Source organism: Salvelinus alpinus, chromosome 1 (assembly GCF_045679555.1).
Source record: "Salvelinus alpinus chromosome 1, SLU_Salpinus.1, whole genome shotgun sequence".
Lineage (NCBI taxonomy): Eukaryota > Metazoa > Chordata > Actinopteri > Salmoniformes > Salmonidae > Salvelinus > Salvelinus alpinus.
Genome location: NC_092086.1, coordinates 96,827,931 through 96,844,567, shown reverse-complemented (window position 1 = coordinate 96,844,567; position 16,637 = coordinate 96,827,931). Strand labels below are relative to the sequence as shown.

The 16,637-nt window shown below is 45.4% G+C and overlaps 1 protein-coding gene across 3 annotated transcripts in view; it reads left to right on the top strand.

The window, feature by feature from the left end:
• The first annotated feature begins 2,219 nt into the window (after positions 1–2,219).
• LOC139535494 (roundabout homolog 2-like) overlaps positions 2,220–16,637 on the top strand; it is a 270,018-nt gene continuing 255,600 nt past the window's right edge. For 2 of the 3 annotated variants that reach the window (XM_071334954.1, XM_071334937.1), the window contains exon 1: positions 2,220–2,848. In XM_071334954.1, coding sequence (XP_071191055.1) covers positions 2,632–2,848 — 217 coding nt within the window. In that variant the 5' untranslated portion in view covers positions 2,220–2,631. The remainder of the gene's footprint in view (positions 2,849–16,637) is intronic. The other variant, XM_071334946.1, reaches the window with a different exon arrangement.

The following is a 16,637-nucleotide window of genomic DNA, read 5'->3' as shown; positions in this document are numbered from 1 at the left end:
ACTTTGGTCGTCAATTCTTACCATGCCCATTATTAAAATAGGATTTCCTGCATATAGAAATGACAGTTTTTGTTTTCAACATTCATCACAGGTAACTTAAACTCTATTTTTATTCAAACAGTTGAGAGTATTTGTCACCTAAGCAGACTCTTCAGTATCATTGTCAGAGCTGTGTGTGTGTGTATCTATGTATTATATTAAGTTAAAATAGAAGTGTTCATTGTTCATTCAGTATTGTTGCAATTGTCATTATTACAAAAATGTGTGTGTGTGTATGATATATATATATATATATATAGAAAACATATAGAAAACATTTTTTTAAATAAATCGTCCGATTAATCGGTATCGGCTTTTTTTGTCCTCCAATAATCGGTATCGGTATCGGCGTTGAAAAATCATAATCGGTCGACCTCTACTCTGAACGGCATCTCACTCATCATTATTCATTCCTGATTTTTCTTAATCATGACATTATCAGGATTAATTCAGGAGTCTTCAGAAACATCTTATCTACTCAATTAGAAAGAAAATTAATTCAGTCATCATTTTCCATTCAATTCTATTGGGCAAAACATAAGAGTCACAATCTTGATGTATTCCTTGCGTGCAAGAAGTATATGAGACCAAACACTAAACTTCTGACTACGTTGTTACACTATAAGGGAATGTGTCCAAGTACTTATAGTACATGTATGACTTCTTCACATGGGGGGACTAGATACATAAAGTGCTTTCATTTCTAAACGGTAAAACAGATATGTATGAAAATAACCTCAAATAAAAGGTGAGATTCTGCCTCACATGAAACCTTTGATCACAAATGCAAAATGCTGGACACGTAAAATTGTATCTTCACTGTCCAAATGCATACGGACTGGAGTGCAGCTAAAATAGTAAATAGTGTAAGCATATGTTGGAAAACTCCTACTATGGAAAAGCAGTATTGATCATTACACAGCCCAGGTGAGGCTGTCCCACCTAAAGGGAAGAGGAAAGGGTTACAGTGATGCACTGTTGTTGATGGCCAGTGAAGTGGTCATCGATTGACCCACCTTATAGAGGTTCCATGATGCATTTCGATTCCCTTGAAGACAACACTAACTGCACGCACACGCTCATACACATATTCGCACATCACCATGCCTCATAATTTTTGCATCTCCTTTTATCTACATGCAGGGTCCTATCAACCAGCAACAACACAGTGATACCTCTGACAGCCATGTGTGTCTCTTCCTGCAGCTACATTGATCTGAAAATCTGCTATCCCATCTTGTTCATTGACGTGCTTGGATGAGGAGTGGTGAAAGAGCAAGAGAAAGGAAGATAGTAATTACACAGCCATATGTAATTGTATGCATTGAGTGTACAAGAAGGGATGAGGGTGACTGTGGTTAGCAATGCTTCTGCAGGTGTGTTCTCACTATAGAGGACTGTAATTGAGACCATGACTTGTGGTAAACATGCCTTTCTGTTATCCTTCAGGCTCTCCGTCTCAACTCTTGTTACTGAGGTGAAAAACCTTGCACACCCCAGAGATAGCTGGGAACGTACACCATCATGCTCCACCCCCTCCCTCGCCTTAATATCCCTACACTTCCCCCCTAGTCTCTGAAGTCAGCTCCCTCTATCCCATCCCCTGCTCTCTCCTCGCTGCTCTATGACGCTGAGCTGACATAGTCGTGTGCTGAAGCTGTCATTTCTCTCCTCGGAAAACGTTTTTTTTTTGTCAGCTGCTGCTTCCAGAGCTGCCTGCCTGTGTGTGAGGATTAGAGCCGTCTCTTTTACTTTTCTCCTCTCCTCTCTCCACGCCTGACATTCCTCCACATGTCTCAACCATTGGCTTCATATCTCAATCTCTCTCTTTCCACTGCTCACTTTACTGCTACACTTTACTCTTACCTCTCTCTTTTCACTCTCTCTCCATCCCCTGTGCTCATGCCTCTGGACTGCTGGGTTTTCCGCTCCTCCACAGTCAGTTGTGTTCATAGAGCAAGTGCATGCTGCATGGAGGTTTCCTCTTAGAAAACATCCGTAGAAAGAGCAGGCTTTCACCACCATTAACACCATCAGCACCACTACTATAATCAGCAGCAGAACAGCACCGGTCACTCCAGCGTTACCCGCAGCTGTTTCAGCCTTCACTGTGTGTGTGTGTGAGAGAGAGAGAGAGAATAGTGAGGGAGAGGGAGAGGGAGAGGGAGAGGGAGAGGGAGAGGGAGAGGGAGAGAGATCCATACTGCGCGACTCTGCTCAGCCAGCTTTGTCCTCCAGCTGTCCTGTGCAGCGCTGCTGCTGTGTCTGAGAGGATTCCCTGAGAAAGGACTTCAGTACGCTTCTGGAGCTCTCTAAGGATGTGACTGTGGATACAGCAACTCAGTCTGCAAGGAGACACTGTCTCCCCATCGCACGATGGACTTATGACTGAGACAGACCCAAGATTAACAGACAGGTGATAACTAAGGACAGAGAAAAACATACACCTTTTATCAACATCAACTTGGGGATACCATGAATGCGTCTGCAGAGGCACCTAGGAACTGGAACTGATGTGGATGGAACTGAGGGTGTAGTGGACAGAGTGGCGTCGTCCCACTCACATCTCACATGCTGCCCTCCCTGTGATTGATGAGACTGCTGAGTGGAGACCTACCGTCCCACAGTGGAACCAGTGTATGTGTGAGGAGCACGGGTGCCAGACTTAGCCCTGAGATGTCACCCTTGACCAGGTGTGGATGTGGATGTGTGTCTGTGTGTGAAATGGCTCTGCTCCTCTTCCTGCTCCTGGGAGGACCAGGGGTCAGCCTGCAGGGTAGAGCGCCAGGCAGACACAAGAACAAGGGAGGTAAGTCACACAGACTCTGTGGGATTATAGAGTTCATCATGGACTCTTCGATCTGTTTACCTGTGTGTAAGGCATACTGTTTCTGTCGTAGGCAGTGATGTTTTGAGGATTGCTGAACTTTGCTGTGAGTTTGTGGTGGTGGTGAAAGTCAGTCAACTGGGCACAGTGGGTATTTTCTCGGTCTCATGGATTAGGATATGATCTCAGGCATTATTGTTCAATATGAATACGACTCAGTGGGCTGTGTGTAGTGTATCACACCTCTCTCACACTAGTGTGTGTTTGTTTTGTGAACAGGAGGTCACTGAGAACATTTGGAGAGGTGTATGTGGGAAAGCTACGATTTGGTCTATTCTTGTCCATGGTTCTGATCATAGTTTTGGACTGCTACTTTGAACAAAGTTCAAGGATGGGTATGCATGTGTTTGTGAATGATTTCAGTCTATACTTGAGCTCATTTGATTTCATAGTGAATACTGCAGTGGCTTTGCTTGATCTCCTGTATGGTGCGTACAGTGGACTCCATCTTTTTCAGTTCCTGCTGTGTGTGTGGCCATAGCTTCCATGATGCTGTTAACATATGGAGGACAGGGGTCTGGCCTGGCAGAAAGGACTCAGTGGGTAACAGCCCATGTGCCTGTGCCATACCGTGGTAGGGACCATGCAGAACAGATGCATGAATGAGAGGCCACACACCTCCCAGCTAACCCCCAGGGCACTGCCTGGTCTGGAGTCATCTTCCCCAGGGCCACCCCTATCGCCCCCGGTGTGGCCCTGCTGATATAGCTTTGGACTGCCTACTTACTGCTGTGTCCCCATGGGTAGGCTGAGCAAGGGTGGCAGTGACCCATCCTACCCAGCACCCCAGCTCACTCACCCTCCCTCGCCCCCTCCTCTCCTCCCAGTCCCTAATCCTGTTTGTCGGATTAACTCTCCTCTCTTATCTTACCATTGGAGCTTCGGGGGTGGGGGGGTGGGGGGGGGGGGGGGGGGCTGGGACATGGGGCTTGGATGGCCCCCCGGTGCAGGGCAGCCACGCAGCCCAGCGCAGCGCCTGCCTTCAAAGGACCAGCGGTGGAATTCTAATCCGCTTAACCAGATTTCCTTTCCCCTTCCTCTCTTTCCTCCCTCTCTTCTCCATGTCCCCTTCGTCTTCCGCCTTCTCCTTCTACACGCACCCTGTACTCAACCCTCTTCTGATTGGAGATGAGTGTGTGATCATTATTTAGTTGACATTGTCATCCAGGGTGACTTACAAAGTGTTTGTGTAAACTACAGTGTAGCTAGCATACAGGTAAATATGTTTAGATGTCTCCAGAGAGAACAGCAATTATAATGATTGCCATGAGCACATGGTAATACTCTCTAATGTACTCTCAGATTTTTAAACACTGAGAAAAGATACCCTCCAACTGCCAGGAGAACCAGGCCAAGTTGAGCAGAAGTCGAAACCTCAGAGCTGTGCACTTCACTATAACAGTTTTCCCTTTCTTCCACCTGCTCCTGCTATAGAGAGAGAGGAGTCCTCTCTACCTCAGCTCTCATGGCAGTTTGGGTTGAGGTTCGGTAGAGGCAGAGGAGCAGAGTAAATGAGGAAGAACCAGGGGAGAATGGTAGGAATGTAAAGGAGGCTATTAATGTGGCTCCCCTGCCCTCCCTGCCTGCCATAGAGAATGCTAATGCCAGTCAGGTGGTGTGTGCTGGAGATAGCGCAGCTACGCACCGGAAGAAGCCTGGTTTCAGCTAACAGCATATCTCCTTCTGCTCCTCTTCCCTCCCCAGAGCAAAAATCACTGAGGGTGAACCACAGAGAGGGAGAGGAAGAGAGGGGGAGAGAGAGAGAGAAAAAGGGGGTGGGGGCAATAAAGGAAGGGTTGGGATGTGGGAACAACAACACTAGATGATGACGATACCTGTAACAACATAAACATGAAATAAGATAGTTTGAATCATAACTTGCTTCTCTACCCAAGAGGTTTGCAAAAATCATTCAAATAAATGGGAGATTTTTGCATGAAACTTGTTGTGTTTGCGAGCGATTTCGGTGTCCTAAGTATCCACATAATGCATAGCTAGCGTATAATGCATAGTTAAGTGTTTGTTTTTGTTTTCTCTGTGCAATCTCTACAGCACTGAGATTTTGATCTGACATAAAAGCAGTTAAAGGGGCAATCAGCAGTTGCTACTTCCATTGATTCATGAAGAATATAACTTATTAATGCCTCATGAGCTTAGTTCAACTGTCTACACAATTAGAACCAAAAATATACACGTTTTACTCCAATGTTTGTCAAAAAGTAAATGTTAACAAACACTATAAACTGTAGCCTCAAAACATATTATAGATCTGTCTATGAATTTGAGAGTGGTTACATTTCTCCTGCCCCATCTCTTAGCTTTTTACTGAAACAGGTGTGGGGAGGATGCTTTGTTATTGTTTCTACTGCTGATTGTCGCTTTAAGACCTGGGAATTAATTTCCAGAGAACAAAACAATCAGGGCTATCTCATTCCACATCTATTATTATAGTTTAGAAATGCAAAGCTAACTTGCTTTTATTATATTATATGTAATGTAAAATATCTGTGGTCTTTGAATAATAATTTTCATTGTGTGGCATGAAATGTGTATTCCATATCCCTGAGCAGGATGTGGTATCAAGGCGGTGGAATCTAACCCCACTGTATCTCTGTCCATATCTTTATCTTCACCACTCTCAGAGCTAGAGACCAGGAGTCTAGCCTGCAAGGCAGCATTACATCCATGCTTGCCAATAGTAGGAGAGGGCCAAACAAAAACTGCCCTGATCTCCAGCTCTGATGTTTTGAAATCATAAGTAATTCTACTAATACAGTACATTTATAGACCTCCTGCCAACATCGGAGATGAAATAGTAGATAATCTCATTTAGTGTTCACCTTGTTGACCTTCCAGATGTGTAGATGCTCTGATGCAGTTCCTTGCTCTGGGCTACAGTAGCATAATGTTGTAACACCACGCCAAGCTCCATCTTCGCTGTACTCCTTTAGGGCCCTCGTGATAGGAGTCGTTGCCATGAGTTACGAGCCAATCTGACTCAGGTGTGTTGACCTGACACTCTCCTCAGGCGAGCCTAATGGCCAGCAGAGTCCAGTTAACATGGTGGGATTGACAAGTTAGCCATTCTGACCTCCTCAACCCCATCCTCTCCATCTCCATCTTTCCATCCCTCCTTTTAATTCTTCTCCTCATTGTGCCTCTAATTCTTGCCTTCCATTGGTCTTTGCTTGTTACTTGTCCTTCCTCCCCCTCCTCCCTCTCTCCAACACTTTGTAATGAGGGTGGACAGATCTCAGATCAGTGGAAGTGACAGTTAGAGACTGCTGGGTGTGTACAGTGGACATTACTGCCCACGATCCATGCCTCCATGTCCATCCTGTCCTCGGTGGCCCCCACTGACCTCACTAAACAAATAGTCCCAGTGGCTGGCTAGCTGCTCAGAGGCATGCTCTCTGTGTCATTTTTGTCAAACTGTAGAGGCAGCATGGCTGATGGCCTTTATTGCTCACACTGATGTGACAGTGGCAGGACATAATTCCGACATGACATCAAAACAAAACTGTTTGTGTGTGCATGTATATCCTGTTTTGCGTCCCGTTTTTCTGCCCAAGCTGCTGAAAAAGGGAATCATTTTGAGAAGATATGACACATGCTCCTCAAATTTCATAAATCACTGTAAAGGAATACAACATGACATGCTGACAGGGTGCCAGCACCAACAGGGGCTGCTTCTGTTGAAGGCTGTAGTTTTGCCCATCTGGCATTGTCCATGTTCTAGAGTAGAGTGAATCTCTAGCTGGTATCTATTTTCCCTTGTGTCACCCATTTCCGCTCACTCCTGTTGCGCACATCTGCCGTTATTCTTATCACTCTATTCATTGTCAATTATTGATTCTATGATTAGTCAACAAACTGATATCCTACCCAACCAGATATGACTTGAATGACACATATTAAACCGTCATGGTCAACCCAATAGAAGAAGTTGCCATAACTTTAACACCAGACATATTGTACTTCAGCATCTGAGGGTAAATAACGAAGATGAAGGTGTCTATTTGTTCCATGCAGAGTTGCATTGTGGCCAAAGTCAGGGTGACCTTGACCATCCTAATGGAGGACCTCTCAATGAGGGACTAACGCTCACATGTCCGCTACATGTTGTCAGGTTACATTTGTCTGCGACTCTCCTCAACTACAACCTTATCATGTTGCATCGCCCTGTTTATTGTCTGCTTCATCATACTCAGATCTGCCGTGCACACAGGCTGCTATCTCTGAATGTGTAATGGCTGGGGCTGGTTTTCTCTTCAGAACTTATGCACGGAATGTCAATGAGCCCCGGACCGCTCCTAGGATGGCCCCAGTAGTATCTATCCCATGCTCTTCTATCCAACTGTGAAAGGAAAGCAGGCTCCAGGTCAGCCAATCAGGTCTCTACACACTCTTCCCTAGTAACACACTGAGGGTTTAGGGGTTAACCACTGGAATTTATTTACACTTGTATGTTGATACACAGCATAGGGGGGGAATTACTCACTCGGGTTTGGCTTGACACAGTCTGAAGCTGTGCCTTGAGGAGATGATTCACCTACGAGCCACTGATGTGATGATACGATAGATAACTTCACCTTCACTGATATGATTAGGATGTTTTTATTTGGCCACATTGAAGCACCCCAGAATCACTCAGCAGATTATGCTAAATCATTCAACAAACATTTGGGTAGAGCGCTCCCAGCCTTAGAGCCTGTGACAGTGTATTACCAAATCCAAAACAAAGAGCATTTTTCATGTTGTGAGGATGGAACAAACACTGTATCGTAATCAGCTCATTCAAAATTAAGCGTTACTGCGCTGAACCATTCGTCAAGCGAAATGAGCTTCATAGGGTGCCTTAGAAAACATTCAGCGGAGATACAAAAGAATTAAGCTAATTCTGAATTTGCAAGCATAAGCTTTTCTGTTTCTCTTATCTTTTGAGGTGTACATTGTCTGGCATTCTGACTTCGACATGCCAATGCAGGGAGAATGTGAAGGGAAGCCGGAGAGACAGTGTGACTTGGTGTGTGCACCATTTGTTTTTCTATTAACTTATATATTTATATGTTCTGTTAAAACAGTGAACAGCAGACTCCATAGCTAACATACAGTCATATTTGTAGGCCAAAGAATCTTGAGGGTAAGACTGACTACCGTAGAATAAAACGTGTCGGAAGTGTCAGACGTTATTGTGCCTTATTTGGCTAAAAACATCAAAACTATTCACTGTGGAAACAAAATCCATTTGTTCCTGCCAAACATATTTTAATGGTTAATGAATAAGTATTTTTATTCCAAAATGGGCCATGAACAAAAATGTATTTACTTGTTACTTTGAAAATGTATTTGGATTAAAGTTATATCATCATAATTAGTCACATCATTGTCATATTTTGCTACAACATCAATGTTGCCATGCCGTTATCAATCTGAGACAAAGTTACTCAATGTGTAGTAGTTCATGACCCTTGTATACCCACTCAGTTCAACTGAGTATTGAGTGTTGCTCTTGAGAAGCTAGCTAGTCAAATGTTTGAGAATCATTTTCATCTTCTCATACACTAGCTTTTTATTTTCTCCTTGTGTGTCATCTGACTACCTGTCATCATACAGTATTAACAGTACAGTATTGCTCCTGAGTGGGTGATCGGCCTAAGGCACTGCATCTCCGTGCAATAGGCTTCACTACAGTCACTGGTTCGAATCCAGGCTGTATCACATCCGGCTGTGATTGGGAGTTCCATAGGATGGCGCACAATTGGCCCAGCGTAGTCCAGGGTATGCCTTCATTGTAAATAAGAATTTGATCTTAACTGACTTGCCTAGGTAAATAGGGGTTAAATTGAAAATAATAATAATATCCATATTCATGATCAATAAATCAAATCAGCCGGTGTCACAAAGTGCTATACAGAAACCCAGCCTTAAACACCAAACAGCAAACAATGCAGATGTAAAAGCAGGGTGTCTAGGAAAAACTCCCTAGAAAGGCAGGAACCTAGGAAGAAACCTAGAGGGGAACCAGGCTCTGAGGGGTGGCCAGTTCTCTTCTGGCTGTGCTGGGTGGAGAATTTAACCGTACGTGGCCAAGATGTTCAAACGTTCATAGATGACCAGCATGGTCAAATAATAATAGTCACAGTGGTTGCAGAGGGTGCACCAGGTCAGCACCTCAGGAGTAAAAGTCAGTTGGCTATTCATAGCCAAGCATTCAGAGTTCGAGACAGCAGGCACGGTAGAGAGAGAGAGTTGAAAACAGCAGGTCCGGGACAAGGTAGCACATCTGGTGAACAGGTCAGGGTTCCATAGCCGCAGGCAGAACAGTTGAAACTGGAGCAGCAGCACGACTAGGTGGACTGGGGACAGCAAGGAGTCATCAGGCAAGGTAGTCTTGAGGCATGGTCCCAGGGCTCAGGTCCTCCGGGAGGAGATTGAGAGAGAGATAATCAGAGGGAGCATACTTCACACAGGACACAGGATAAGACAGGAGAATTACACCAGATATAACAGACTGACCCTAGCCCCTGACTCAAACTATTGCAGCATTGCTACTGGAGGCTGAGACAGGAGGAGTCGGGAGACACTGTGGCCCTGTGCGATTATACCCCCGGACAGAGCCAACCAGGCAGGATATGATAATGTGAATAGAATGGTATCTGCTCATCCTCTCCCTGCTATGTACAATGTTGTGGTCTAGCGGTCTGGTGGTCTCCTGTTTGAAATGCTAAGCAGTGTGTTGTGATCCCATATCAGCCTGTCACCATCATGGAGACTAGAGGCAGCCCACTGGCAAAGGTTGTCACTTCCTTTTCCAACTAAATTAGTTAATTAGGTATACACTGTCCAGCTAGTAGAGAGAGTTCACCAGTAATCTGAACCCTGTCTTGAATATCGGCAACGTCCTCCTAATTATCACTACCATTGTACAGTACTCAAGACAAACAGCAGACTCCATAAAGCAGAGCAGAGGGATCTGGTTGCCTGGCAGGCTCTCTGCTCAGCACAGGGGTAATCTCAATGCATGCTGTTGCATTCACCATAAAATATTAATCTTCAAATACAATTACCTATTTAACGTTACACAGTCTTCGCTGAGGCAAGCAACTGTGTTAGACTGCTCATTTTCTCTCTTCACCCTTTCTACTCAAGGTGAGTCGTGGATTGGATAAAAGGGTCACATGTTGTTCCCCCTTACCCAACCATTCCCCACTCACATACAGTGCATTACAAAATAATTCAGACCCCTTGACTTTTTCCACAGTTTTTTACATTACAGCCTAATTCGAAAATGGATTAAAAAAATGTTTCCCTAATCAATCTACACACAATACCCCAAAATGACCAAGTAAAATTTTATTTTTAGGTATTTTTGCCAATGTATAAAAAAAAAAGGAATGATCACATTCTTGGGTATTACGCTACAAGCTTGGAACACCTATATTTGAGTAGTTCCTCCCATTCTTCTCTAAAGATCCTCTCAAGCTCTGTCAGGTTGGATGGGGAGCAACGCTGCACAGTTATTTTAAGGGCTCTCCAGATATGTTAGATCGGGTTCAAGTGCGGGCTCTGGCTGGGCTACTCAAGGACATTGAGCAACTCCTGCATTGTCTTGGCTGTGTGATTAGGGTCTTTGTCCTGTTGGAAGGTGAACCGTCGCCCCAGTCTGAGGTCCTGAGAGCTCTGGAGCAGGTTTTCATCATGGTTCTCTCTGTACTTTGCTCCGTACATCTTTCCCTTGATCCTAACTAGTCTCCCAGTCCCTGCTGCTAAAAATCATATCCACAGCATGATGCTGCCACCACCATGCTTCACCGTAGGGTTGGTGGTTCCTCCAGATGTTACGCTTGGCATTCAGGCCAAAGAGTTAAATCTTGGTTTCCTCAGAACAGAGAATCTTGTTTCTCATGGTCTGAGAATCATTAGGTGCCTTTTGGCAAACTCCAAGGGGGCTGTCATGTGCCTTTTTGTGAGGAGTGGCTTCCGTCTGGCCACTCGACCATAAAGGCCTGATTGGTGGAGTGCTGCAGAGATGATTGTCCTTCTGGAAGGTTCTCCCATTTCCACAAAGGAACTCTGGAGCTCTGTCAGAGTGATTATCGGGTTCTTGGTCACCTCCCTGACTAAGGCCCTTCTCCCTCGATTGCTCAGTTTGGCCGGGCGGCCAGCTCTAGGAAGAGTCTTGGTGGTTTCAAACTTCTTCCATTTAAGAATGATGGAGGCCACTGTGTTCTTGGGGACCTTCAATGATGCAGAATTTTTTTGTTCCCTTCCCCAGATCTGTGCCTCAACACAAGCCTGTCTCGGCGCACTACGGACAATTCCTTTGACCTCATGGCTTGGTTTTTGCTCTGACATGCACTGTCAACTGTGTGACCTAATATAGACAGGCATGTGCCTTTCCAAATCATGTCAAATCAATTGCATATACCACAGGTGGACTCCGATCATGTTGTAGAAACATCTCAATGATGATCAATGGAAACAGGATGCACCTGAGCTCAATTTCGAGTCTCATAGGATAGAGTCTTCTAATTGACTAAAATGTAAAATATCCACAACCTAGAGTTGCGTAGACTATAATGTACTGCACTGTACTGAACTTTACTCTACTGTACTGCACTCTACTGTGCTGTACTTTGATGTCCAAAATTGTGAAACATAGACATCTATGATTGGTCTATTTGGTCTTATTTGGGGGCAGAGCCTATACATAATATTTTTGCTTTGTCATTATGGGGTATTAAGTGTAGATTGATGAGGAAAATGTTATCAATTTTAGAATATGGCTGTAACGTAACAAAATGTGGAAAAACCCAAAGGGTCTGAATACTTTCCGACTGCACTGTATACACTGGATCATAAAAATTCTGCATGCACATTTTATTTATTTTAACCTTTATTTAACTAGGCAAGTCAATTAAGAACAAATTCTTATTTACAATGATGGCCTACCCCAGCCAAACCCTCCCCTAACCTGGACAACACTGGGCCAGTTGTGCGTCTCCCTATGGGACTCCCAATCAAGGCCAGTTGTGATACAGCCCGGGATCGAACCCAGGTCTGTAGTGACACCTCTAGCACTGCGATGCAGTGCCTTAGAACGCTGCGCCATTCAGGATCCAAACATTCGCATCACCATGAATACACTGTGAAGGATGATGAATAGTTGAGAACTTTGTGTGCGTGCAAGCATGCTCATGTGTGTGAACATCCAGCTAATCTCATAATATACAGTCAGAAAGTGAATGCGCTTCACCTGAAATACATTCATGATATGCAACAGCCTGTTGCATCCTTTCCACTCTCGAATGGAGGAGCCATGATCTTTGATTTGTAGTCCATTTTCTCCCAGGCTAGTCAGGCCAGAGATAAAGCCTGGAAGAGAGGCAAACAAAATCAAAGTAGAGCTCAGTAGAGTGCATTACAGTAGACTAGAGTTCAGTAAAGTGCAGTACATTATAGTCTACGCAACTCTAGGTTTGCTCTACTTTGTACAGTTTAGTAATTTAGCAGACGTTCTTATCCAGAGCCACTTCAAGTTAGTGCATTCATCTTAACATAGCTAGGTGGGACAACCACATCATTCATCTTAACATAGCTGGGTGGGACAACCACATCATTCATCTTAACATAGCTGGGTGGGACAACCACATCATTCATCTTAACATAGCTGGGTGGGACAACCACATCATTCATCTTAACATAGCTGGGTGGGACAATCACATCATTCATCTTAACATAGCTGGGCGGGACAATCACATCATTCATCTTAACATAGCTGGGTGGGACAACCACATCATTCATCTTAACATCGCTGGGTGGGACAACCACATCATTCATCTTAACATAGCTGGGTGGGACAACCACATCATTCATCTTAACATAGCTGGGTGGGACAACCACATCATTCATCTTAACATAGCTGGGTGGGACAATCACATCATTCATCTTAACATAGCTGGGTGGGACAACCACATCATTCATCTTAACATAGCTGGGTGGGACAACCACATCATTCATCTTAACATCGCTGGGTGGGACAACCACATCATTCATCTTAACATAGCTGGGTGGGACAACCACATCATTCATCTTAACATAGCTGGGTGGGACAACCACATCATTCATCTTAACATAGCTAGGTGGGACAACCACATCATTCATCTTAACATAGCTGGGTGGGACAACCACATCATTCATCTTAACATAGCTGGGTGGGACAACCACATAATTCATCTTAACATAGCTGGGTGGGACAACCACATCATTCATCTTAACATAGCTGGGTGGGACAACCACATCATTCATCTTAACATAGCTGGGTGGGACAACCACATCATTCATCTTAACATAGCTGGGTGGGACAACCACATCATTCATCTTAACATAGCTAGGTGGGACAACAACATAATTCATCTTAACATAGCTGGGTGGGACAATCACATCATTCATCTTAACATAGCTAGGTGGGACAACAACATCATTCATCTTAACATAGCTAGGTGGGACAACAACATAATTCATCTTAACATAGCTGGGTGGGACAACCACATCATTCATCTTAACATAGCTGGGTGGGACAACCACATCATTCATCTTAACATAGCTAGGTGGGACAACAACATAATTCATCTTAACATAGCTGGGTGGGACAACCACATCATTCATCTTAACATAGCTGGGTGGGACAACCACATCATTCATCTTAACATAGCTGGGTGGGACAACCACATCATTCATCTTAACATAGCTAGGTTGGACAACCACATCATTCATCGTAACATAGCTAGGTGGGACAACCACATCATTCATCGTAACATAGCTAGGTGGGACAATCACATCATTCATCGTAACATAGCTAGGTGGGACAACCACATCATTCATCTTAACATAGCTAGGTGGGACAACCACATCATTCATCGTAACATAGCTAGGTGGGACAACCACACATCACAGGCATAGTAAGTACACTTTTCCTCAAAAAGGTAAGAGGGCCAAGAGACCAGAAGGGTAAGATGGAGTGCTTGGGTTGAGGTGTAGGGTTTGAACATAGCTTGAAGGTATGGAGGAGCAGTTCCTCTTGCTGCTCCTTAGGCAAATACCATGGTCTTGTACTGAATGTGAGCTTCGGCTGGAAGCCAGTGAAGTGTGCTGAGGAGCGAGGTGACATGAGAGAACTTGGGAAGGTTGAAAACCATGCCGGCTGTAGCGATTCACTGCTTTGACATTTGCATAGAAAGAAATGGTGTTGTCCATGGTCACGCCAAGGTTCTTTGCATTCTGGGGGGGCGACACTGTGGAGTTGTCAACCATGATTGAGAGGTCTTTGGGCTGGCAGGCCTTCCCCGGGAGGAAGAGCAGCTCTGTCTTGTCGAGGTTGAGTTTGAGGTGGTGGGCCGACATCCAAGCTGAGATATCTGCCAGGTACGCAAAGATGCATGTTGCCACCTGGGTGTCAGAAGGGGGTAAGAAGAAAAGTAATTGAGTGTCATCCGCATTCCAATGAAACTGTAGGAGAGACCATGTGAGGATATGATGGAGCCGAGTGACTTGGTCTATAGGGAGAAGATGTTGAGGGCCTAGAACCAAGGCCTGTAGTGAGAGTACATGATGCAGACACAGATCCTCTCCACATCACCTGGTAGGAGCAGCCTGCTAGGTAGGATGCAATCCAAGAGTGTGCAGAGCCTGAGACGCCCAGCCCTGAGAGGGTGGAGAGCAGGATCTGATGGTTCACGTTGTCAAAGGCAGGGAATAGATCTAGGAGGCTGAGAACAGAGGAGAGAGTCACTTTTGGCAGTGCGGAAGCCTCTGTGACACAGAGAAGAGCAGTCTCGGTTGAGTGACCCATCTTGAAGCCTGATTGGTTAGGGTCAAGACGATCGTTCTGAAAGAGATAATCAGAGATGGCACACTCATATGTTTTGGAAAGAAAAGAAAGGGATACAGGTCTAACGTTTTTGACGTCAGATGAGTTGAGTGTTGGTTTCTTGAGGAGGGGAGCGACTCGGGTAATTTGAAGTCAGAGGGGACGCAGCCAGTGGTCAGAGATGATTGATGAGAGAAGTGAGGAAGTGAGGAATAGGAGAAGGTCTCCATACATGGTCTGGGCATGGGGTCGAGGAGGGCATAGGGTCGAGTGGGCAGGTTGTCGGGCGGCCAGACCTTACTAGTTTGACATTATGGTGAAAGAAAGTGGCTTTAGCATCCTATACAGAGGAATATAAAATAGAGAGGAGGGAGTGAACGGATCATAAGTCTTCCGGAAGTTTAGTTTTCCCACATTTTTGCTCAGCTGCCCACAGCCCTGTAAGCTCGCAATGAGCCACTTAGCCACGGAGCAGGAGGGGAGGGCCGAGCCAGCCGGGAGGAAAGGGGAGAGTGCGAGTCCTAGGATGTGGAAAGGGAGGAGAGTAGCGTCGAAGAGGCAGAGACAAGAGGGAGAAGGATTTAGCAGAAGGGAGAGATGATAGGACAGAAGAGGAGAGAGACTAGGGTTGGAGGAAAGGGGGGAAAAAAGGGGGGGGGGGTACTGATCAGAGACCTGGGGTCTCACTTATAAAACTGTGCGGAGGATTCATGTCAAAAGGTGGCGTAGGGACGAAACAGAAAGTGATTACGCACAAAAATATTCTGATTTCTAACAGTGCGCACGCACGTCCCACGCCAGTTTCCCTTCATAAATCACAATCAACTTGAAATTTGGTGCACGTGAGCGAGTGTCCCTTTTAACGCACATAGTTGCCTATAGGTAGTCAGTGAATCGCCCTTAAATAATATTCATCCATACTGACTGCATGACAACAATGACGGCAAATCCCGACAGGAAGGCCAAAAAAAGAAATTTCACCCAGTGTGAAATGGAAGTTCTTGATGGGAGGTTGAAGCAAGAAAAAATATATTGTTTGGTGGACACAGTGTGGGCAATACAAATGCCAAAAAGGCGTTAGAGTAGCAGCATGTGGCGGACGTGGTGAATGCTGCTGGCTCAGGTCAGACCCTCTCAGAAATAAAAAAGACTTGGTCCGACATAAAAGTAGAGGCCAAAAGGCGCATAGCCTTACACAGACAAAGTGTTTGTGCCACGAACGGGGGAAAGGGGACACTGGAGCTCAACCCCCTTGATGAGCGACTTGCCGGTATTATAGGGGAATCCCTCCTGAGTGGACTAGTGACGGAGGTGGAGGGGGACACAGACATGCAAGATGTACCAGATGATCCAGGTATGTAATTAGTATTCCCTCGTTTGAAAAGAGTAAACCAAATGCTTTCAAGTTGTGTTTAAATATTTATTTACACAAACAATTGTGACATTTTCTATTGTTTTTAGTCGCTGCGTGTCAGTGGTGCTGCAACTGAGCAGGAGCTGAGTATTCCAGCGGGTCGGTGGTGCTGCAGCTGAGCTGAGTGTTCCAGCGGGTCGGTGGTGCTGCAGCTGAGCAGGAGCTGAGTGTTCCAGCGGGTCGGTGGTGCTGCAGCTGAGCAGGAGCTGAGTGTTCCAGCGGGTCGGTGGTGCTGCAGCTGAGCAGGAGCTGAGTGTTCCAGCGGGGTCGGTGGTGCTGCAGCTGAGCAGGAGCTGAGTGTTCCAGCGGGGTCGGTGGTGCTGCAGCTGAGCAGGAGCTGAGTGTTCCAGCGGGGTTGGTGGTGCTGCAGCTGAGCAGGAGCTGAGTGTTCCAGCGGGGTTGGTGGTGCTGCAGCTGAGCAGGAG